This window comes from Topomyia yanbarensis, unplaced genomic scaffold (assembly GCF_030247195.1).
Source record: "Topomyia yanbarensis strain Yona2022 unplaced genomic scaffold, ASM3024719v1 HiC_scaffold_189, whole genome shotgun sequence".
Lineage (NCBI taxonomy): Eukaryota > Metazoa > Arthropoda > Insecta > Diptera > Culicidae > Topomyia > Topomyia yanbarensis.
In genome coordinates, this window is record NW_026683370.1 from 1 (window position 1) to 25,677 (window position 25,677).

General features: G+C 39.5%; 1 protein-coding gene across 1 annotated transcript in view; it reads right to left on the bottom strand.

The window, feature by feature from the left end:
* Window positions 1-6,786: 6,786 nt before the first annotated feature.
* Window positions 6,787-25,677, bottom strand: part of LOC131694890 (protein unzipped-like) — a 60,314-nt gene continuing 41,423 nt past the window's right edge. The window contains exons 4-8 of the mRNA XM_058983407.1: window positions 8,819-8,956; window positions 8,640-8,751; window positions 8,381-8,577; window positions 8,164-8,316; window positions 6,787-8,042 (exon numbers count right to left, since the gene is read on the bottom strand). Coding sequence (XP_058839390.1) covers window positions 7,614-8,042; window positions 8,164-8,316; window positions 8,381-8,577; window positions 8,640-8,751; window positions 8,819-8,956 — 1,029 coding nt within the window. The 3' untranslated portion in view covers window positions 6,787-7,613. The remainder of the gene's footprint in view (window positions 8,043-8,163; window positions 8,317-8,380; window positions 8,578-8,639; window positions 8,752-8,818; window positions 8,957-25,677) is intronic.

The window sequence follows — 25,677 nt, forward strand, 5'->3', positions numbered from 1 at the left end:
ATTGCATTCCACCACCATATGTTCTGCGTTTCAACTGTAGTTGAGACAATCGAGAAGCGTCTACAATTTACGTCGACTTATCGAAAGCCTTCAGAATTCCACATCGTATTTGTTGAAAAATTAAAACGCATTGGGCTGCCAGACTGGCGGACACCGTGGATCTGGAGTTACCTGACAGTAGAAGTGCTTTTGTTCGGCTTGTCCTCGAGAGAGTAATGTAGATATTTGTGTTATTCATCAACGACATCTACAAGCCACTTAAGTCTAAACTGATGCTGACGATTTTAAGCTTTCCCGAGAGATAACCTAACCTCTGGATTGTTGCGCACTTCAATCTGAGATCGATGTACTGCAAATGAATGCATGTGGAATGCACACAGCTTTGGTCTGAAAATACCTTCCTGCTAATTCCTTTTGACAAATTCAGTTTCTAAAATATCCACCTCACATGATCGCCTCGTCGTAATTCAAAATGAAGCTAAATACCTTCAACTTCAACATCCTAAGTTGAACCACAAACTATTGCCCAACCAGCAACTACCACTCAATCATCAACGTATAGCAGATCAGTAATGTCTCAGCCAGTATTTAAAACAAACATTTAGCACTATCACCAGAAAAAAACAAAGAACGGTTTTACAATCGTAATGAAGAGGACGAAAACAAATACCAAGCTACCAGCAGCGACAATTGTATAGATAAAGACGAATGTGAACTGAGTGGCCCCTAAGCATCTGGAAAGACTTCAACGCCGAAGAAATATATCTTCTTAGGGGCCATGCACTAATTACGTAAGGCTTTTTTAGAACTTTTCAACCTCCCTCTCTCCCCCTGATAAGAGTTCGTAAGATTTTTGTGAACTCCCCCTCCCCCCTACGTAAGATCTTACCATGATTTTCGTAATTAAAAAGCATATAATTCATTAAATAGAAAGATAGCGAAAACGGTACTTAAAGAATTATTACAAGAAAATTAATGACAAAATTCAACTGTAATCATCAGCAGTAATTTTATTAGGATCTTAATTTTGCCCAGTAGAAATTTCAGAATAACTGCTGGGAGATGAGCATGAGCATGATAACCGTACAATTCGTAGTTGCTACTCCGCGATTGACCAGGACTAGCGAAATTGCACAGAGAATCAATGAATGGAGCCTGGGAGTAGCTATCCATTCTCAATGTGCAAGTTTCGAGAGTTCCATATTTTCAAAGTCAATAGCAGCGCCGGCCACGTCCTTACGGTCATCGGGGAAGGAAAGGAATGTTAGTGTAACAAACGTTGTTATGGAGACCGTGTATACCTCTGCATCTCCACGTTTGTCACGGGAAGGAATTTTTGTTAGTAGAATGGGATAAAAAGTTACACAAATCAGGATTCACCGTGATAAGCGATACGATCTATGTAACTCTAAGAAGTGTTATCATGTGTTTATTGCTCTGGGCAGCCGGCTGCCGAGAATTTGTGATAGATTTATCGTTTGTTGATTTAATTCGGAAATTCTCAGTTTGTTTAACCTCATTTCCAGACAGCCGGCTGTTGGGGATATCATATACGTTTATTTGAATCTAACGGCATGTGAACGATGTTATTACTCCTTGCCTCTCCACACCGGCGAAACACGGCAGTTTAAGAGTATTGCATCACTACGCAGAGTTATTAACTTTACTGCCTTGGGATATTTGACGGCTAATACCTATGTTATCGAAGACCTCGTAATACAAGAATCACTCATCGTGCAAAACCTATGGTATTATTATAAACAATAGAACAACTATTTACTGTTTCCTCGCCACGAACAATTGAATAAGATGCCGACTTATATGCCATCAATACTCGCGCGCGTTACTATTTAAACCGAAATGTACCCTGAGTGGTATGAAACAAGCATTATTTAAGCACCTTAAACGACGGACACACAACCGACGACACGCGTACGTTTTCATGCTTGAAATCCTACTATAAATAGAACCAAGAATAGCAGTCAAGAAAGACAAAAAGAAAGCAATACACCAATTCAACACAACAATATGCTAACGCCATAAAATAGAATAAGAAAAAAATTAAGAATAAACTCCCGTTTCTGTCGCCATCAATCGAGTATAAAACCATTACGCATATGACGACATATGCCAAACATGACAATCAATAAACCACTATTTAGAGGATCCGACCAGATGCTCAGTCAAACCTATGCAAACCTCTTAACAAATTTACAATTATACAAAAATGGTCAAAATGCAATGTGTAAAATTCCTCCACTCATTCATGAGATTCCACAGAAATCAGTCCCAACAAAGCCATGAAAGCTTTTCCATTTTCGTCCCTCCCTAGTCAAATCTTCTTGAAGCATGGAAACCTGTCCAAGGGCTGAATATTAATATAACCCTTCAAATTGTGCACCTTTGGTTTTAATGATTCCTTCAATCCGATTAATAAAAACGTATATCACCAGGTCACAAGGAACAACGTAATACACAAGTACTATTAAAAATTCCTACACGCGGCTTACATATACAAGACTAGCTTGTTAGAGTGTAAACATTCGACGAGCGGGTGTCATAGAAATCGTCGGCGAAAACAATTAGATGAAATTCATATATTCTTTGCTGCTAACGGATGATCGGCACCTGGTAGATCACAATTACGGTTAGATATGTTTTCTATGTCAGCAACCAAATTCCCACTTTTCGCTAATAAACACATAGATGCACCGAATATCTACTGTGTCTAGTGTAATTATGGCGTAATTTACATGACGAATCCATTACAGATTATTTTTTCCCCACCGTAAGAGCTTAAATATTGTTAATTATCAACTTTTGAGAAATCCGTTTGTTTATCTCAACGATTTCTCTGATGTCACCAAAAACTGTCTATTTCAGAATAACTGCTGGGAGATATTCAGAAACTCCGCTATATTCGGAAATAGTTCCTTGTGATGTAAAATCTCTTCTGATGGGAATTAATTCTGAGTTCCAACTGTGACGCTTATCGTACGCGTAGCTCCGAAGAAAATTCGTAGATGGCTATCTACGAATTTTCTTGAAGTCAAATATAGTTCACACTCTGCAAATATTCGGTCTACAAGATATTTGAGAATCGCATGACAGAACATTTTTCGGCTACTTTGCGAAAGCGAAAATTTGAAAAAAGGATGTTAGCCTAATAACACGGTATCAACACTTCCTAACTTGTAAGGTATATGGTGACTCGAGTTCCTGAACAGAACAATGTACCATCAAGAGTCAAGAAATTGTTGTAACTGCTCCAACACCATCAATCCAGCAATCAATAATATTCCATAACTAATTTAAAAAATCATATCCTGCCGGAAAATACTTTAATTGGAGGTCCGCCCTTCCTTGACCATATATGCTCAACAATATATGCTCGTTTTGTGTAATATACATGTTCATGGCAGAAATAAGAAATAGTACCTTTTTCTTATGAAAATAATATTTTCCATATTGATTTTATTTTTCATACTCGTTTTATGATATTACGTAAGAAAGGACAAACCCTCCCTCCCCTTAGATAAGAATTCGTAAGATGTTTTGAAACTCCCCCTCCCCCCATATTCCCTTACGTAATTAGTGTATGGCCGTAGTTGTACAATTCTGTATGCAGTGTTTGACGGAACCTAAATGGATTTCGTTTCTTCTGCTGTAGAGATATACCGGCTCATTAACACCGAAAAGCTCCTCAGTCCATCGATTACATAGGACACAAAATAAATATTCAATCTTCAGAGGGACTCTCGGCCTACTGCGGGAGCACGTCGTTTGGCATAAGATTGTTTGGCGAAATGGTCAGTTGCCATAATGTTCATTTGGCATAATTATGAACACGTATGTATATTAATATTTGGCATCAAATTTGAGTGCAATAATTGTTGGGGTCTATAACATTCACCCGAATGTCATTCACTCGAAAGTCATTTACACGAATGACGTTCGCCTGAAAACCATTTATCCGAATTTCATTAATCAGAATGGACCTTACCATCATTACCCTATCAGAAAAAGATTATTTTCAAATGGGTGAAAACCATAATTTCACAATCAAAATCCTGTTCCTGAGCACTCTCCGCAAGCATCTCAATTTCTATATAAAGACAAATATTTGAGGGAAATGCTAAGATAACTAGTTAAATTGTTGCCCCGCATTATTCACCCTCTACAATAGTCTAATTTACTTCTGGGGGTGAATTCATCCCCGGTTGAAAACCACTGTTTTACCCGAATGCCATAAACCCGAATAGACCACTTGCCCGAATGTCATTAACCCGAAAACCGCGTTCACTCAAGCATAATATAACATCAAATGCAACGGAAGGTAACCCTATGCTTATAGGACCATTTACGATTTACTATTGTTACAATTTCAATAAAAGGATTCCGTAATGTCCCGTCACAGAGTTTGGGTCTTGAGCACATCATCATCATCGTGATCTGTTGTGATTTCCTGGTTGCTGTCGTCTGAGAGTAATAGACCACATCACCGGCTCCGTCGTCTTTAGAACAACACTCCTTCGCGGAATCGACAGTGTTTTTCCAGAAGATATGTAATATTTTTGGAAAAAGTCTGGAATTGTCTGGATGACCAATTTTTTGAGGAAGTTCCATCTATGAGCTATATTTGAACATTTTTTTGGTTGTCAAACAAATGTGTCTCGACTTACTGAAAATTCTGTAGTTGCGCCCACTAGAAATTCCAATGCTCAATTTTCAGCTTAGACAATCCGTGGAATAGATTAAATTTTAATGTCTGAGGTTTCAGAATTTTTGCAGAATGCAGATGAAAATTCGGAAAATTTAGTTGACTGTCAGCGAATAAACGTTGATATGTGGTGTTTCCAGCTATTGTCAAATAGTGGTTTAAAAATCAACGAAGTTTGTATTTTATTTTGTTATTTCATATTGTCTGGATAATTTTCACAAAATCTCTGAAATCTGGATCAGACAAAAATAAATCTCAATGTCTGGACGACGCCTAAAAATCTGGAAGAATCCAGATAAATCTGGAAGGCATCCCTGATCGACATCAACAGCATTTTACCAGAAACAGAGAGAATAGGGAGAGAGAAGAAGAGTGAAAATCAGTGAAAACGGCAACACTCCCTTTTTAATGATTTCAGCACCAGCACTTTGGTAACCGCTTCCACTAGCTGCAAGGATCCGGAGCGGCACAAAGCCTGTGATCCACTCGTTTACCCGGATTACTGAAACTATGAACTAGTTTAAGTCCGACGGAGCGGACCGATGTCGGACAGCACCAAATTTAAAGCGATGTGGCGTAGCCACCCTGGGCGTCAAAGCCTAATATAATGAACTTATGCCAAACGCCGTGCTCCCGTCTACTGATTATACTAAACTATATAGCCCACCATCTGCTCAAACAATGATTTCAGAGAATTCTTCGCATGCCCCCTGTTTACATTCCAAAGTTCTATTTATTAGCAAAATAGATGCATAATGTGCGCTTAAAATGCGTGGTTTGAAAATTACGGGATTGTTAGAAAGCTTTATCATAAAAAAATTGTTTTTTGCGCAAAAACTTTCTAAACTTTGAGGATTTGATTATTGGAATAGTGCCTGAACATCTGAAGTAGTATTTCATAAAAACAAAGCAGGTGCAAACGCGAGTATCTATTCCATTAGTAACTCGGCCGCTTTTACTTTACTAGGTATCTCTTTATATAATATGCTGGTCAGATCCACCGTCTTTCGAAACGTACTGGATATTTAATTTTACGTTAGCTTTATAATAATCGAAAAAGGCTTTAATTTGCAGCTACGTTGTTTTCAAGAAAAATATGGTAAAAATGTGTATTACATCCCGACACGTACGCAGCTTCGTACTACCCACTGGAAAACCCAAAAAATTGTGTTATTAGCGCATTTCCCCAAAATTCCACTCGGCCTTTCCCGATTGAAAGGAACGCCCGCGCTCCATGAAACACCGCGCTAAGCCTGTCATAATAACGCGATTGTGCATAACGAAGGGCTAAATCAATATCAATTCTTCAAAAGGGCTAATGAGATTTTTGTCAACAAACTTATTTCGCTCATTATTCCGCTGTCGAGTTGAATTTCATGAAAGATACACATGAATCAACATCTTAACCTTTGGTAGAATCAATTTCAAATGTCTTCTGTGTTGAAAATATAACAAATTAAGAGAAATCAGCAAAACAAAAATTTGTTTACAAATCTTATTAGCCCTATTCAAATGTTGATATGGAAATGACAACACATGTTGTTCCAGAAAACAGCCCTGCGTTATGCAACGTTTTGTGCAGGTTGATTATACCAGGTATAAGTGGTGTCAAATTCTCCACGTTCAGTGTAAGTCAAAAGTTCTTTTCAGATTACAGAATTGATTAAATTAGTTAAATGAGTTCAACCAATCAATCAAATTATATTTTAAAAACTGTCCTTGCGTTGAAACCAAAATTGGAGGCTTATTGCTATCGCTACATACTTAATTTCAAACGCAAATAGCAAATACAAGTGCTAGTTACACCAAAAACTTACTGGCAACCTTACTGCGGCATTTTGAAAGCAGTTGGTGTGGCGTGTACTTTTCAGTGAATCTCTCAATAAAATTGTCCAATAATGGACGCCAGTTGATCGAATTGTTGGACATCATCCAACGTTGGCCCCTCAATGAGGATTGGAGGGATTGGACAGATATTATACGACCGTTTCTTAGGGGGTGTTTCCACGACGCAGCTATAAACTCGACAGCTTGTTTCCAACATTCACATAAATTCGCCTGGTTGGTATGCAGTTAATCAACAAGTGAAATATTTCGATGACAAATTTCTTTACTGGAAGATTACTCTGGCTGTTTTTATTTTTGGAATATATATTATTTTTCGGATCAATAGCTAACACTTCAGCTATATTAGGTTAGAACGGAACTCAATAATCGTGATCGTACTAGTAGATAACGAATGCAGTTTTTCCCCACTTCCAATCCCCTGGCATTATACGTGGACTTTACAAAGTGGAATGTTTAGCGACAAACTTGTGTGTTTCGCTCCGATGTGCAGATTCACAATTTAAATTCATTTCGAATACATAGTTATATTGGACGCGACGCATTTTTGTTTTCTTTCTCCTATATTGAAAAGTAATTCTAAATTATAGACTATATTTACATGATGAACAAAGTAGTTTCACATTGACATCTCTTCTTCGAGATAATTTCACTGGTTTTCACAATTCTTTAGTTTTACTTGCTATGCTATAAAAACCTAGGATTTATAGCTGTAAATTGAAACTTTTCTCTAATTAAATAGAATGATATAGAGCTTGTCATTAAATTATCTTAAACTGTACGGGTTCTTACGAGCTAAAACAAGAAAAATATGATGATCTCAGCAGAAAATTGATATCAAATGAATAAGCTTAAAAGAACAATCAATGTTATCAAAGCTCGCTAACCTTCCCCTCCCCAACTCGTTGCACGAAAAAAAAACTCGACATACCATCCTTCAACAATGTTCGCGTTCATATCCTAATCATCCTTCGTGAGAGGAACAACAAAAAAGTATGGTAGAAAGTAAAACTTATTTAACACTCCGCTTACACGATACCCTACACAGTTAAATCCGCTGTTGTGCCACCAGGACTGCTGTTATTCCGGTTAACGATGCTATCACTCCACCCGACCACCGAAGAAGCCCAATGCTTGTGGCACCACTGTGGCCACCCTTCGCCGATCCACCCACACTGGACAGGCTGATGCTGCTTTCCGGCTTATCGATGCTGCGGCTGCTTGCCACCTCCTCGCGGCTGGTAGCCAGCGAGCGATCGATCTCGTTACTCATGCCGTCGTCCAACCGGCTGCCAATGCCGAATTCATCGATCGGTGTGTTGCTGATGGGAACCGGCTCGTTGGTGGTGGTCGCCTCCGTTGTGGACGTTGTAGTGGTCGTAGTGGTTGTCGTCGTTGTCGGTACCAGGGTTCCGTTATCAATCCAGTAGATTGGGCTGAATTCGATCTTAACGTCTTCCATGTCTTTGCTTAACATCTGGAGGGTTATTAGAAAATGATTGTATTCGAAAGGTCGAAAATTACAAACTGGCCAAATTTTAATCCAAGGAATTAAACTTTGACTGATTCGTATCTCGGATATAGAACTCAACACTTACGTAACCGTTCAGTTTCCTCGATACAGGATCACTGTTGTCGTCGTAGTACGCTTTAAGATTAGCGTGATACGGAGCTTCCATCTCGGTATAGTTTCCCAACAGTGTAACGTTTATGGCCGTCCCCGGCTGCAAAATCGTATTAATCGCTTTGGTCTGAAAGTATATTACACCGTTCTACTGGTTTTCTTCTGACAAATACTTTTTCTGAAATACCCACCTCGAATTTTCGTTCTGTTAGCTCTACTCCCCAGTACATATCGACGGGCTGTTGCGTCCTGGGATCGATCACCTTCGTGGGAACTCCATTCCCCACGCCCAACTGACGACCGTAATAGGTAACCTTAACGTAGTCGTACGTTATCACAGTTTCCGCCTGATTAGTGATGTCCTCTTCGTTTGATAGAATGGTGGATCCTAAAATATAGAACAAACGCCATTTATTAATTTATAATTATAATTGGCCTGGTAATTATTACCCAAATTAGTGACATTTTTCTTGATCACAGTCCTTATCTTGTTCAATTTTATGCTCCTTAGTTCGTACTGTACCGGTTCAATTTCAACGAGAATCTCACCGCTCTCGTGTTCCTGTGGAAAATTAGAAATATGAAAGATTGTACAGATAAAGAATAGCTTGACGTTATTGATCACTTACTAAGGCATGAGGAGCTCCCGGAAGAGGCGCATAAATCCGTCCGCCTAACTTCTCCAACGGATCGTAATTGCCTACAATGTACGGATGGTGGTGACCGTGATGATCCAGCTTGTATCGGGCTACATAATAATCATCAACCTGGAAGAAATGTGCGATCGAAATTATTTGCTTCTAAATTAATGTTTCGTCAAATATAGTCATATTGAAAATCGTTTATCGGCTGGATATGTAGTTGAAGACCGAGGTTAATTGATTAAATAAGTTGTTCACGGATCATTACTGTGTTGGGTAATGCACAGCTATGTGTTCTCGAGAATGTTTAGGGACCATTCTATTACGTAACAAATTTCGCGAAAAAACTTTTTTTCTTTAATAAGTACATGTCACAAAATGTCACGATTTGTCGTACCCCCTCCCCCCTAAAAGCGTTACGTAATTTATGAATGGTCCCTTAGATACATTTCATAATGATCTCATACTGCGATTGGATCTGATATCACTAAGGGCCAATAGAAGATGGAATAATCAAAAACCGAGACACCGCCCAATATCAATTTTTTGGGCGGGGATTGCGACGATTTTCGATCTACATGTCAGAGGACTCGCAATGACATCGAAAGAAAGGAACAAAACTTGGTATACAGAACTACAAGAATCACTCTCAACAGAGCAATTATTCCTGCCTTGCGGAGTTTTTCCACAGAGCTAACACGTATTTTCGGGGAGACGTCTACTGAATTGCCATGGCGAAGATAAGAGGACCGGCTGAACCAGATGCCCGGAGAAAATTACGGTTATAATCGAAGGGCTGTTCCCGAAGCATGAATCAACGATCCGACAACTTATACCGCACAGTGAGGAACATGATTATGAAGACTCAGTTTGTCTTCACATCTCACCCTGAGCAGAAGCTAAAAATCGTCCCGCACAAGTGAAACAATCAATTCTACCTACAAGCCGATCGGTGCCTATCGCACAAGCAGTCCAAATCATATCAGTGCACAAACAATATTGTATTGTTTCCCCCGGCTGCGTAGTGAAATGAGTTTGCCAAATAAAACAAAAGTGCCCGTGCTACGGGATAATACGATTTCGATCAACTTTAATAAAACTCGTGTTAGACCCACAGTTCAGGAAGTGGAGCAATTAGTTAAAGTTAAAATGGAGCTTAATCTCGCTGAAGTTACGTACATTCAGCTACATCACGTTAAAAACTGTGTTTCGATCACATTTAGAAGTTTAGCACAGGCAGAAAACTTCATTGAAAAGAACAACATGCAACACGAGGTCGAGTTTAATAACACCAAAATCAAGATCCCGGTGCATATGGAAAACGACATGGTGGACGTACGTATCCATGATTTGGCCCCGCGCACTAAGAAAGATTACATCAAACAAATCATGTCGCAATATGGAGTTAAATAGAATAGTTAAGTAGAATCTATTACGAATTACACCTGGAGAAATTTTTTCACCGGCATTCCCAACGGCGTTCGTACTGTGAGGATGCGAGTGACTAAACCAATACCTTCTTACATGACTATCGAATGCAAATCACCGAAGGATGGCGTGACCTATAACCAAACAACACTTATCACGTATCCCGGGCAGACCCCAACATGCCAATTCTGTAACCATACAGCCCACTACGCAAAAACATGCGCCGAAGCAACTAGTCAAAACTCATCTACTACAGCCAACTCTAACAAGCAACGATCCAATTAACCAATAATGCAGGTACAACGACCACGACAACCGCTCCCCAAAATACCGATGAAGACGGATTTACAACAGCGACCCGTAAGAACAAGAAACAAATAAGAACCTCTGATCGTGAACAGCAAGAAAGCAGTACCGATGATGACATGGACGGGAACGATAACGCGAGAGAAGGCAGACTGAATGACTCCCAAGCGGTTTCATCGCCAAGGAAAAGGATCTCGACACGCAGCAGCAAGCTGCGTCAACAAGGTCTGGAAGACCGATATTCATAGCATTTTATTTTTTTTACTTGTTGTAAAAAATTAAAAGACCCATGGCTCAGTTGTGCTAACGTATTGAGCCGTTTCAAATAAATCTTTAGATTAAAAAAGATGGGTGGGTAATGTCTAGGACATAACCGGAGTGTCGTGACTACTCGTTTGACTTGTAATTCAAATCGAATGATACTCAATGAAATATGTGGGAATGTTTCAAGTTATTCTTTATAATAATTATGGTGGTTCTGAAAAGAACCTTTGTTGTTGGCGTCTGCGTTGATAGGGGATGCGCTGGATTCTAAGCTCGTTGAGACATTCATTCATGAAATGAACAATTTTCTTGCTTTGAAATATCAATGTTAAAATCTCTCGAAACAACCATCGGAATCTTTTCCGTACAGAAATGAACACGCTTAGCGAAAAACTAGGGGCGGGTAATGTCCGGGACATAACCGCGATGCTCATATTCTTAAAATTCTGCTTGTATCTCCTTCAAATGGCTAAATTTTGCGCATTAAGTTCGATTCACCGGGCTCAGCGAAATTTTCCTGGGGATCCCGTTCGTTAGTATATTCAGCAAAACAATTTTATTACCGAGTTCTCCGCGTTGAATACAGGTCAATAATTTCATATAATGATTTCAACATGCAGACAATGTACATGTATGACAGGTGGGAGTGTTCTGAAGTGGTTTTAGTGGAGGTAACAACATAAAATCATGTATTGGACATTTTACAATGATTCTCCTTAACCCTGCAAAACCACGTGGTTGGCAGCAGAGGGTTAAGTTGTTTGGAAGAGATGACAGTTAATATATGATAACTAAAAATATAAAATTGTTCTATAAATTGCAAAGTTATTGCCGCGTTGACCTGAAAATTTGTCATTTCATTCATAAAGGAACAATCATTGAAATTATGTTAATTTATGCTTTGCAAGATTTGAAATAACTTCGAAGTGTGGTCACGACACCCCTGTTATGTCATATACATTACCAACCCATCTTTTTCCATTTTGCCTTTGTCCTAATAAGGACGGTTTGTGGATAACTATGTTGATTCAAGACGGGAATCTTTTAAAACAATTCAAACCTTGCCGACGATTGTTTTTACTGCGTACATCCGTACGATCTTTCCCCTTTCGCAGCTCACACCGAATGAGCACGGTTTTCATCATGGTGTTCCTTTTTATTGACTTTACAATGCAGATGGAAGGACGTCCTTTTGTTCGATAAATGAAAATATTTTCATCATTCGTTTTGGTGTAGCTTTCGCTTAGTGGTAGAGTTGCCACATTCACTGATTTTCTTGGAAGGATTTGCAAAAACCTTCGGGTTTGTAGATTAGAAAAACATTTTCTGATTCACTGGTAAAAGTACAGAATTACCAAGCGCAAACTTAATACTAGTTAACAAAAGAAACTTTCTAATTAAATTCTTTTTCCATTTTGCCTTCGTCCTAATAAGGACGGTTTGTGGATAACTATGTTGATACAAGACGGGAATCTTTTAAAACAATTCAAACCTTGCAGACGATTGTTTTTACTGCGTACATCCATACGATTTTTCCCCTTTCGCAGCTCACACCGAATGAGTACGCTTTGCAGCCTTCGATGTTTTTGTGGAGTTTGGCCATAATGCCACATCAATTGTCTTGCCAATAGGGAAAGGACACGGAGCTTTGCACCGAACACAACTTACCTATTCGACGGCACGTACACGAAAGAGAGGCAGATTCTCTTCCTAGTTTTATTACGACGGCAGAAGCAGTGTTGGCAAACCTTCTAAACCTTTGGTATTGTCAACGTCGGTTGACGGCTGGCCGAGGGGTGTACTGCAGCACATGTATAGCGAAACCGTAGGGTGTATCCCACATCCCACTTCTTCTCTAAAAAAAGTGCTCGGCCCCCTATTCAGATTATTTTCTAAAAAGTGCGTTGATGTACTGCGATTGAATTTAGGAGAAAAAATAAAAATGCAGAAAATATTGAATTACATTGGGCTTCTCCGTGCTTACTGTACGACATTGAGCTCTTACTTTTAAATCTTTACTTTAAACTATAATATACTATTTTGCAAATACTGCAGTATTGCAGTATTTCCTTAAGATATCAATGGTTTTTTCATCGTTCAAGCGTCAGTGGAACTTAATGAAGCTTTCCATTCTAAGTTAAAAAACAGGGCTTTTCTGCATTATTACTTCAAGGGTTTTCACCATTAAATGCATACTGTTGCTATTCGACAACATACCGAGCTTTGTGATTAAAAACCTGAGCTAGAGGTATATATTGTATCCATCTCGAAAAATGAGTACCACGAATAGTGAAAATCGTGCATTCAAGCGGCAAATATTAAGATATAATCACCAAGAAATAAAAAAAGTAATGGAAATGAAAAACGTAACAAATATTTACTGGATTATAATAAATTTCGAATTCAAGTTGTCTACTAGACATATGATTCTTCAGACCGTAATAATCTCATAAATCATTATTAATATTATACCTTTACCACCATGCTTTGGAGCAAAAGTATGAAATTAATAATAATTATGATTGTGTTATCATACCTGTTGTTCCTCATTCTCTGTTTCTGTCGGATTTTGTTGTGTGAGTTAATCAACCCTCATCTTCTGAGGACAACATGACTCAAAGTGTCCGAGCTTACCACACCGACAGTTTTTGTTCAAAGCTGGACACTGCCTTCCAATGTGAACGGGGCGATCACAACGTTAAGATCAGTTCCGTTTACTCGGTCTGTTAGAAGCTGTATTGTTTTCTTGTCTTCCCATAGTCGGACGTTTTGCAAACGGTCCTTTAGAGAAATGGTTGGGTAGTGAGTCGCAATACGAATTGAGGTACTGACCACTACGCTTATTGTCATGCGAATTATTCCACTGCTGCTGGTTGGGAAGATACCTTTCCGTTTTGTCCGGGTTTTCAAACTCCAATTGCTTACACTTCGCCTGCGGTCGAGCTTGTCTCCCCCTCAAAGGCTTCACAACGAGTTGCCGACTGAACAACAAACTCAGTGTCGTAGTTGAACATTCGAGCCGTCTTCGCCAACTCAACATCCCTTTCAAAAGTTGGGATCTCACAAAACGGGTTTAAACCTCCTCGCTATATTTACAGAGCCGAACTTGTGATACTAATCTTGCGCGGAAGACCACAGCCGACTCTCCCCGGTTTCGCTTCATGGCAGTGAACTTGTCATGTTCACCACTAACGTCTGTCATTGCTCGGAAATAATTTGAAATATTTCCTACCATTCGTCTGTAGCAATCCGGATCAGAAAGGCTAGGGCGTAGACCTGCGGCGCGATTTATCTCTTGTAGCTCATCCCCTAGCGCCAAGTACAACAACTGAGTCTGCTTGGAGGAGTTGGTAATGCCGTTTAAGGAGATCGCTATCTCGAACTTCTCCATATACCTATTGTAAATGCTTCCCACATGCATGCTGTTTTCTTTGTCTTTGGTGATGGTGGAATGTTATCGAATCTAATGGGAGAGCTAGCTACAGGTACCCGATTAGCGGTTAGTTCTGTCCAATCTTGATCTGATGAGAAAGGTCTCTGCTCCGTTATCTATTCACTTACGATCTGCGTCAAGTCGATCAGAGCTTTTTGCAAGACTACCAGTCTAGCGCTCATGTCATTAACATCTGGATTCGCTGTTTCCATAATACCAGCATTACTCTGATCTGTACCGGTATTCAGAGACTCGGCTAGAACAGTGTTAACTGTAGTACTCATTCTTCCATTTTCTTTGTTCATCGAGGCCGTACAAGACTCCACTGAAGAGCGTACAATTTCAGTCTCCACTAGGTACTCGTGATCTTCTTGGGACTTTTCTTCATCATTTGAATGGCTTTCTGCCGCTTCTTCACATGAAACGGAACAATAGGAGGAGTTATCGTCTTTATCTCTGTCCTCGGTCGCAATTCTTACGTATTTTCCAGTGTCTTCCATATTAATCCACTGCCGAGAAAATAGCATAAAAAAGGGATCAGAAGCGTCGTGAAGATTTTGCACTTAATCTTTCCGACAAGTGTCCCACTTTGCGACAAAGATTTTGCTCATTCCATTGTGTCCCACAAAACGGCAATGATTTTAAGCGGACATAATATACATAATAAACTCATGTCGAGCGTCCCGTTCTATCAAAATTTGTTAAAGTATTATTCTATCCACTGGAGCGTCCCACTCCAAAGGCCAATGATTATTTATGTGGATATCCTGTACCACTTCCGACAGCGTCCCACTTCGTAGAGAATATTTCAATCCTTGATCAAGGAAGGATTCATAACCTTGCCACCAAGCGTCCCACTTGTGATCACTCCCGACAGCGTCCCACTTCGTAGAGAATATTCCAATCCTTGATCAGGGGTAGATTCATTACCTTCCCACCAAGCGTCCCACTTGTAGTCACTCCAGACTACGTCCCACTTCGTAGAGAATATTCCAATCCTTGATCAAGGATAGATTCATAACCTTGCCACCAAGCGTCCCACTTGTGGTTACTCCCGACAGCGTCCCACTTCGTAGAGAATATTCCAATCCTTGATCAGGGATAGATTCATTACCTTCCCACCAAGCGTCCCACTTGTGGTCACTCCAGACTACGTCCCACTTCGTAGAGAATATTCCAATCCTTGATCATGGATAGTTTCATTACCTTCCCACCAAGCGTCCCACTTGTGGTCGCTTCCAACAGCGTCCCACTTCGTAGAAAATATTTCAATCCTTGATCAGGGATAGATTCATTACCTTCCCACCAAGCGTCCCACTTGTGGTCACTCCCGACAGTGTCTCACTTCGTAGAGAATATTCCAATATTCCTTGATCAAAGATTGATTCGTAGCCTTGCCACCAAGTGTCCCATTTGTGGCGAAGGCAGTCGCCCCAAACCATTTATACGAGGTCTCCCATCTCGCAGCAGGCTTTTGTTGAGAAAAGTCGTCCGGTATTACAATCTGAACCACCTTCCGGAAAGCATATAAGTATCACACACAGATAACACAAAAATGATTCCATATACGAAGGGGCAGTTTTAAATTTAGATCAAAATCTATGCTAAAATGGTAAAACATAATCACTGTACACTGTTAAATCCCGAAGTATTTTGGCGGATACAATCATTTTCGCTTGCGTACTCTTCGAGAAAGTTTACCAAAATGGAGATTTTCACACTCCATGAGCACCGTAGATGGAAAAAAAACTAATACCAACATGGCGACTTACTCTTTTTTTCTTGCAGCACCTTAGCTAAGCTCTTATTTTTGTGGTTCTTCATGTCCATCCCAGACAATTGATGTAGTTTCCGGTCAACCTTATAGTTGCGATGACGCAACTTTCCTGGCAGGATCGCCATTGTGGAGTTTGGCCATAATGCCACATCAATTGTCTTGCCAATAGGGAAAGGACACGGAGCTTTGCACCGAACACAACTTACCTATTCGACGGCACGTACACGAAAGAGAGGCAGATTCTCTTCCTAGTTTTATTACGACGGCAGAAGCAGTGTTGGCAAACCTTCTAAACCTTTGGTATTGTCAACGTCGGTTGACGGCTGGCCGAGGGGTGTACTGCAGCACATGTATAGCGAAACCGTAGGGTGTATCCCACAGTTTTGGTGGCATTTTTAGTGGCAGTTACTACCGCCTTTTCAGTGACTGCGTTTCTTAGCCTTTGGCTTTTTGGATTTCTCACCGCCACCACCTCCACCAACGTTTTTCTTCTTCTCTCCGATGGTAGCTGATTTGATTGGTCGTCCGATGCAGCTTCTCACGACCACGCACGTCTGTTATGCACTGCGTCTTACACACGTCTGGCTTAGAGAAAAGCTGCGCCACCCCTATTTATAGGTTTTATCATTAATGTTGATTTCATTTAAAGTAGTTTTCGAACTATTTAAACAAATTTTATATAGCAAAGAACGCATCGGTAGCAAGCATTGAACGTTTTCCTTCCGATTTATGAAACAAGATTGGCAATCCGTTTTGTAGAAGAAAAGTTAATAAGGTTCAAAATGTACGTAACGCTTTCGCTAATATGCACTACTATCGCTTTCTCGCTCGTTCTCGTGGCGTGCATGAGCCTTTCCTTTCCGTCCGACTTCTAATGGCTTAACCAAAATTAATATCCCGGCTTTCCCCCACCAACTGCTCTCGTCAAGCAACCCAATACGAATAATCATAGGAACAAACATGTAGTGGACCTTTATATAAACTTTTCATTATTTTATTGTTCATTTGCTGCACCATTTTGACGGCTCTGTGCGGGATGGGCTGAAAATTTTCACTTTTCCGAGTCGTTTTCGAAAGATTTTTCAAAACACTATTTTTCCGTTGATAATGAATATCCTACATATTCCAAAATTTAATACAACATTGGTACAAATATTTTCGACAAAATGCCGAAGAAATTGATTAAATCCATTCAGTACAACAAACGATATAAGCGTTCAAAATCTTACATCATTTTTCTTCCGAAATTTTGAAAAGGGGCCCCTATATTGAAAGGTAAGTCGTTAGTCACGACAAAAAATGATTATGAAGAATGAACCCGAATAAACGATGAAGAACTTATCGAAGTGGCGAAAGCCATCAAAGTGAAGAAGGTCCCAGGAACAGATGGGACCCCAAACATGGTACTGAAAACTGCATGAGAACCCGGGTATGTTCAGGACTACGTTTCAGAAATGCATAGGCGACGGTAGGTTCCCTGATAACTGGAAGCGACACAAGCTGGTGTTGCTGTCGAAGCCGACGAGTTCTCCGTATAGGCCATCATGTCTGTTGCATTTGATCGGGAAACTGTTGGACAGAATAACCCTTAACAGGTTTACCAAGTACACAGCTTCCGGAAAGGCACATCTATAGTGGTGGTCACCTTAGACGTGAAGAACGCTTTCAACAGTGGGGAAGTAATCGCCCATTCGCTACACAGCATGATTATTCCTGAGTACCTCTGCAAGATTTTGAAAACATGCATTCAGAACTGAACACTGATCAATGAGAAAGACAAGGGAGAGAGACAATTACGGTTTGCGTTCCTCAGGGCTCTTTCCTCGATCTGACATTTTTTAACACGATGTACGATGAATTATTGCAGTTCTAGCGGCGTGAAGATGATGTAGTGCTCCAAGCAGTCGAGAATCACTAGAAGAGGTGAAGGTACTCGCCACGGAGGCGATAGGTTCAGTGGAAGACTAGAATTGGGAGAAAAGCTGCAGATAGCCCATCATAAAACAGAGATGATGTTGATTAGCAACAGACAGGTAGTGCAACAGGCAAAAATCACGGTCGAAGAATATATCATCGACTCAAAGCGTTAGGTGATAATCGACGTCCGACTTAATTTTAATGGTAACAGTAATACTCATAAAAAGACGGCAAGAGCGACCTCACTGTCCGGAATGCACAGACGTTGAAGAGACACTGGAGTACGTGATTTTTGGCTGCACAGTTCGGCTTAACGCAAAGTGAAATTTTCCACAAAATGCATCGTGATGAAAATACGTGAAACGCCATTAACGGAAAAACTGCAAATTATATCGGGTCCGCAGCGAAAATGATGAAGAAACAATGGGTGATCGCCCCGCCCGTGAAGTAAGTCAGACCCACCGCCGCGGACTAGCTCGACTAGTTCGCGTCGATGCATTGGAAGGTGGGTCGTCAAAGCACCAGTATACCAGTATACAGTTAATTCCACCGCCGAGGACTAGATCAAGTAGGTCACGTGAAGTATCAGCGCCGGACCGCCCTCAACACCTGAGCAGAAGGTGACAAAACTGGCTGCCAAAAAAAAACACACAAGGGGCATTGGTATGGAGAGAAATTCCGCCATCGAGAAACTCAGTCGAAATTGGGTTGATTCACCGCCGGGAACTATTCGAGTAGATTGCGACAAAGCTAAATGATTTACGTAAACAGTAACTACAGGGCTCACAGAAACAGGAGATAAATGGTTTAGAGACGGAAGCTAGATGACTCTTTATAAAAACACTAACAAAGAGACATTTTCAAATCTCGACGAACTGTGTCGAATGGTATATGACTTTCGGTCACGGTGGAAAAGTCTAGTTTCAGAGTGATCGCACAGCACATGATGAAATGTTCTTAGCAATCTTTCAAACTGCTTAATATGTAATGGAACTTTGAAGTTGCTTAAACCGCCATTGGACATTGCACAAACGTACAATCACTCATGCCCTTTGCGATAACACATACCTAGTCACAAATGCGAAAATGCAATTGCAATCATCCACACATACTTATGTCCATGATCTCGCCAACATTAAGTGAACTTTATAGCACTTAAAAATTTACCAACGCGGCCTCAAACATTAACTCACTGTTCACACGAACATGTTGGAACAATCAAAACAATGTCGCTCATAACCACTAGACAGCATGTTCCATGGCGACACGACTGGGAACTCTAGTGGTATGGGGAATCTCACTCTCTTCTAGCATCCAGCACGTTAACATACAAACGCTTACGATCTTCGCGATCATCCACGCACACCATAGCCAGCGGTGTCGCAAATATGAAAACACCTCGGTTATTAAGTGAATGTTTTGCACTAATAAACTTATAAACGTGATCTCAAGCGAGAACCTACAAACACCCATGTCCGTGCGATATCGTTTCGGTCACGTCCGGAAATCTCTACCTTCGGTCTTAGCAGCCTAGCTCCATGCCTTTAGTTGAACCAATAACAAAATGATTCTCATATTCACTAGACAACACGTTCCATGGCGACATGACCGGGAACTCTAGTGATATGGGGAAACTTACTCTCTTCCATACACCGAAAATTAAGTATCAGTATTACAAACAGGATATTACGATGGTGACTAAGTGAACGTTTTAGCACTTTTAAATTTACAATCGCAGTCGCAAGAGTGAACCTACAAACGCCCGTGTTCGTGCGATCTCGAAGCAGTTACGTTCGGAAGTCCCTACAAAATGACGTCCATATCTACTAGACAACACGTTCCATGGCGACATGACCGGAAACTCTAGTGATATGGAAGAACTCATTCTCTTCTAGCATCTGATCCATACACTGAAAATTAAGTATCTGATTTAAGGTTCGTGCTATCATCCATCATCGTATTGATACACGTGAAGGTACATACACGCTAATACACGCGACATACAAATGCCTACGGGATCGAATCCCTTAACTTACAAACATCCGAGCCCTTTGCGATAATACGAAAAGACTAAAATGCAATCGCGATCATCCACGCCCAAGATTTCGCAAACGTAAAAAAAGCAACCCGATAATTTAGTGAACGCTATAACACTTATAATCCGATTAGCACGGTCACAAGCGCGCACAAATAAACGCTCATTCCCAAGCGATAGTAGAGGCTGTACGTCAGTACATCTGAACCGTATACTCATTATAACAATCAGAATCACGGCCCGCTGCAATTGGCCTTAAGCAGTGTTTTAGTGGGTGACATTTCCCGTCCCGTCTGCAATTGTAGTGAGTGATTCTGACGGGGAGCCTTTCTGAAACCCTACCCCCAAGAGCTCTATAGCTCCAAAAAGACAACTCTGGAAAAAAACAAAATTCTTCAGTTTATTCAATTTATGCTCTTTATTCGTTATGTTTATTTCATTTATTTTATTCATACTAAATTTTTAATTCGGTCTGTTTTCAACCATCAAAGACAGCGGTCACGATACTCAGTGCGCTCCTACTTCTGTCCGAGCCAAAGCGCAAAGCGAACGAAAAAAAACAGTTACTTGTGTGCATTGATTGAAGAACAAAGGATACCGTTATTTTGTATTCTTGGGTGATTTTTCAAGATGACTGAGTCTCATCAACAAAACGTGATTATTATTTTTCTCTTTTATAAAAAAAATATTTCAACATTGTAACCTCCTAGTTTTAAAATATCCAAAATGTAAAAACAAAAGAATTTGGCACCGCCAAGCTGGCGCATTTGTGCCTATCAAATAAACGAAATGAATTAAAAACGTGATTATTCGGCCTAACACTGTGGCGATTGACTTCAGGTCTTTTCGCATAAGACCAAGTATTCGTGATGTGGAACATCTGCTGAAGGTGAAAATGCAGCTTCGGTTTTCGGAAGTCACCTCCATACAGCTTGAACAACTTGAAACACGTGCTTGTTTGTGACAACGTTGAAATCAAGATCCCTATAAACATGGATAATGGAACTATTGGGGTGAAATTACATGATTTATCTCCACTTACTTGCAAAGTGGCAATTAAAAAATTCATGTCGAATTTCGGAGCAGTGGAATCTATTACGGAGGACACATGGAGAAACTACTTCCCAGGTATTTCAAATGGTGTATTTGTGGTGAGAATGCGGGTAGACCAACCAATTCCCTCCTACCTGACCCTGCAGTACAAAACAGAAGGGGGTGATACCATTACACAGCGAACTCTTTGTACATATCAAGGACAAACGAATACGTGCCAGTTCTGTGAACAAACGGCACACTACGGACAACCATGCTCAGAAACCGCTGAGGAAAGCTCACCTGCAGAAAGAAATGCCAACACCCAAGCTCCAATATCTTCACCTGAACCGCAAACGGTTGCCAAATTTGTGGCTGCTGTTCAGGCAATAATGACAACTGTAAAAGCTGCGTCAAGTACTTCAAACTTAACAACTAATACCACCAGTGAAGAAACCACCACCAAGGATGAATTGTTCACATTCGTGACCCGCAAGGGCAAGAAGCCAGGAATAACATCTGATCGCGAGTATCAAGGCAGTAATCAAGATGCTGATACATGCGTAAACGACAACGAGAGTGGCATGGATAACCCCGAAATTGGCGAGAGAAGGAACATCTTCTCGACGCGAAAAAAGATCTCCGCTCGCAATAGCAAGTTGCGCGCACGGGATCTTACAGGCTCAAAATAAAATGTATTGTAATTTTTATTTTTTACATCTTGTAAATATATAAAAGATCCATGGCTCCTCTAAGCTAACGCATTGAGCCGTGTCAAATAAACGAACTAAAAAAATATTCTTTTTGATTCAATTTATTTAATTCATTCCATTTATTTATTTTCATAATTTTATGCATTTCGCTCGGTTTATTCATTTTAATAATCATTTTTCTTATTTTATTGGAAATGTTCAGTGTATTCAGTTTGTTAATTTTATACTTTTCATTAAAATATTCGTTCTATTCTTTTTACTCGTTTTTTTGTAGCAAACGACTTACAATAAGCAAGGGACTGGAAGATATGAACTATTTTTATTATTAAGAGTACTGAAGGAGGTGAAGGAAGAAAATTTAGAAATTCGTAGAATAGCGTCATGTGAGCAAGCTTAGTATTTCCGACGACTTATTTTCTGCCGCAGGAGTCAGGATGTTTGGACATTTTTGTTCATTTTATTCATTCCATTCCAAAAATTGTGAATGAAGTGCCATGAATTCTGGAATAATCATGATTTTATGTTACGGAAACGGGACCTTGGACAAAAATCATGTGTTTTATATTTATGTTCAATTTCCCTTCAGTAACGCCCACATAACGCTTTTTTCAGTGCAAATATTTGTTTTTGTTTTGTGAACTTCAGTCACGGTTTCCGCCATGTTATTACCAATTTTCTGTATATGAACTAGTTCACAATTTTAGTAACATTATTCGTAAAACCAAAGGTTGACTGATGATTTTATCCGTAGATTTGGGAACATTAGTTCGCAAAATCAAAACAATCTTGATATTTCCTCGTGAATTATTTCACAAAACTCTGAATTTTATTCATGAATCCATTCAGTTTTCGTGAAATACTTAATGACTCCTAAGATATTAGTTCAAGCTTCTGAAATATTTCACAAAATCATCAAACATTATTCATGAATTCGTAAACTGATCATGATTTTTAGTATAATAATCATGACTTACCATTCGGTAGAATGGTACAATAGTCACGACTTACCATTCGTGCTCGTGTAATAGTTCACGAAATCATAAAGTATTATTCATATATTCGTGAACTGGTTCATGCTGCCCAGTACAATAATTACGACAGACCAGCCGTGCTCGGGAAAAAGTTAACAAAATCATGAAATAATATTAATGAATCCGTGAACTGGCTCGTGATTCCTAGTACATGATTTACGATCTATCTTGCACGCTTGTTATATTTAGAAGATGGTCCTAATCAATTTCACTTTCATGTAACTTGGTCATGAAATTTTTACTTGAACTTTTTCACAAAATTTCGAGTATTACTCGTGTAATCTTCTTTTTTCTATGTACTATTTCATGAGATATCATATATGGCCATCTGCTAGCGACCGGTATTAGGTACGAGCAGTAGATATACAAAAAAACTATTAGGACTTCAAACATCCATATTCATTTGATAAGGTTCAGTGTGATGTCCGGACAGAAAGCAAAAACTGCGCTGAGCACCAAAAATACATTATAGATATACAAATCGTGTTCGTGATATAGTTCACAGAACAAGATACTTCGAATCAGTCACACTTTTATGATCCAGTTACAGGTCGGACTCGATTATCCGGGGACTTAAAAAAAATCTCACCCCGGATAATCGAATCACCCGGATAATCGAGTCAAACTTTTTTTGTGTTATTTTATGAATATAAGCTAAAGAAGCAGAGTAATTGGAAATAAAATGGTCAGGGTAAATATTCCCATTATAGTAAACGTAAATGTACCTATTGTGGCCCTAGTCGATTTTTTAGACTTTCAAGGTGTGCTTTGTATTTTATTTAGTTTTCATTTATTGTTTATATTGGTAATGGTTTAACGGTATGTATCAGCTGTTTGTGCAAGATTTCTTAGACAAACTCTTTAATAAGGTGTGTCTTTTGCAATACAGGTCAAACTCGATTACCCGGGTCTTCGGTTTTCCGAGCTAAATGATTCGATTACTCGAATACCAGAAAAAAAGTTACTAAGTAAGCTGGGAGTCGTCTGTTTCTTGGCTCCAGTTTAATTTACGTGGTGGTGTCACATATCACAGCTAACATTGCTTTTAACCCTCATCCTAGTTAAAAGAGTGTGTTTTGTGCCTCCATAAAGAGATCCTTGAGCTTGTCCTTATCGCATCATTTAGTTGACCAATGTCGGACCGACTTCGCAAACTCTCCCACTCATGTTTGTCACCAGCGAAGGACTACCAAAATTACGTAGATGATGGGTTCCCGGCCGCCTCAACGAGTAGTACTGCTGGCGCCCTAACATTTATCTTTGTTTGAGCTACCCAAGAATTGAAAGCGCCTCCAGTGACCGGGTCTCTTATTAGAATCTTCTTAACCTTGACCAACTTTTTTCGACTCCGTATAGGGCTTCAAAACTATTTTTCCATGGAACTGTTGGCGTCATGAAACATGAAAAACCTGGTTTAAAAAAGATAGATACTTCTGTCACAGTGCTAGAAGCTGCTCAATATTTACCATATGATCTAGTCCAATTGCATGAAAAAGGTTTATGAGGGCAGTCTAAATTAGAAAGTTTTATTAGTTTTCAATAATATTGCCAGGCTACGAAAATATTCCAAAATTTCATTTTGACCATTAACAGAAACTATCCATGGCAGCACTGCTACAGCGAAACCCAATCAGATTAATTGTTCTATGATATTTATAATCTTTATTGCTGAAATGAAAGATCTTAGTCCCAGTTATTAGCCTTACTTGTAGTTGTAAACATATGTTGTGTAAACCAAAAGTTATAGTTGTTTAGAAACGTGATTATTTATCTAAAAGATACCGTCATGCTTATCTTAAAGTTAAAGTTAAAGATGCCATTGGAATTCTAAACAGGAGCCAATTGTTAAAGGGGATAATTCGAGAAGAGCAATCTTGTGTTTAAGTCCACTGGAACTCGGAGCAGAATAATTATTATAATTTTACACCAGATTTAATTGAACATAAGACCATGATTCTATCAGCATCTTGAATAAATCATAATCTTCAGCAGAATTCCTCCTTGTGAAGGATTCCACCATACCTCTAAGAAGCTTTTCTCTAGAATTTTGCATCAAAATTCAAAGAAAAAAAACCATAGAAATACCGATAAGTATGCAATCGAAATTCTGACATAAATTCTATTGGAATGCTAAGAAAACTTGAACCCTGGAAAGTATCCAAACAGAATCATAAGCATATCATCATTATCCCAAGAGAGTGCCAGAAACCGACCGGAATAATGACATTTTATGCATCAAAAAAGTCTGCAGTAACCGATATGGGTATTACGAGAAAAATGAACTTTTAGTTTAAAATTAAAAAGTTGCATATTTGGCAACACTGCCGTTAAAGACTAGAATATTTTTTTTCTAGATTCCTTGAACAAATCCTTCCAAAATCATCTCGCTGATTGATTCTAGTGCGAACAGTACCAGAAATATAATCCGAAGAAAAACTTTTTTTTTAAACAATTTGTTAAAATTAAGAGTGTTACCATGGACTCAGGGGTAGTTCTAACGACGCAATAATTTAGGTTATTAAATATTGGCTCTAGATGAACAATTCCTTCAAAACTGGTTCCAACCCGTGAAGGTCGATTCCAAGTTTTGGTTTCTTTTGGTTTTGGTCACTTTGCGCGGAGCAACCCATATATAAGTTATTTTTGAGGTAGGTCAATATTTGAGACGAGGTTAGCCCTAGACCCCCCATTTCTCCGAAAAAAAGTTCTATTCACTGCAATGATCGACATTCTAGTTGAAATTTGAATTTTTTACACTCGGATAATCGAATCATTTTCCCCGGATAATCGAATCACGGATAATCGAATCCCTGGATAACAGAGTTCCCGGATAGTCGAGTCCGACCTGTAGTCCAAGCAAAAAATCTGACAGGAATCAAAAAATAACATATCGCGATAAGGCGAAATGAAA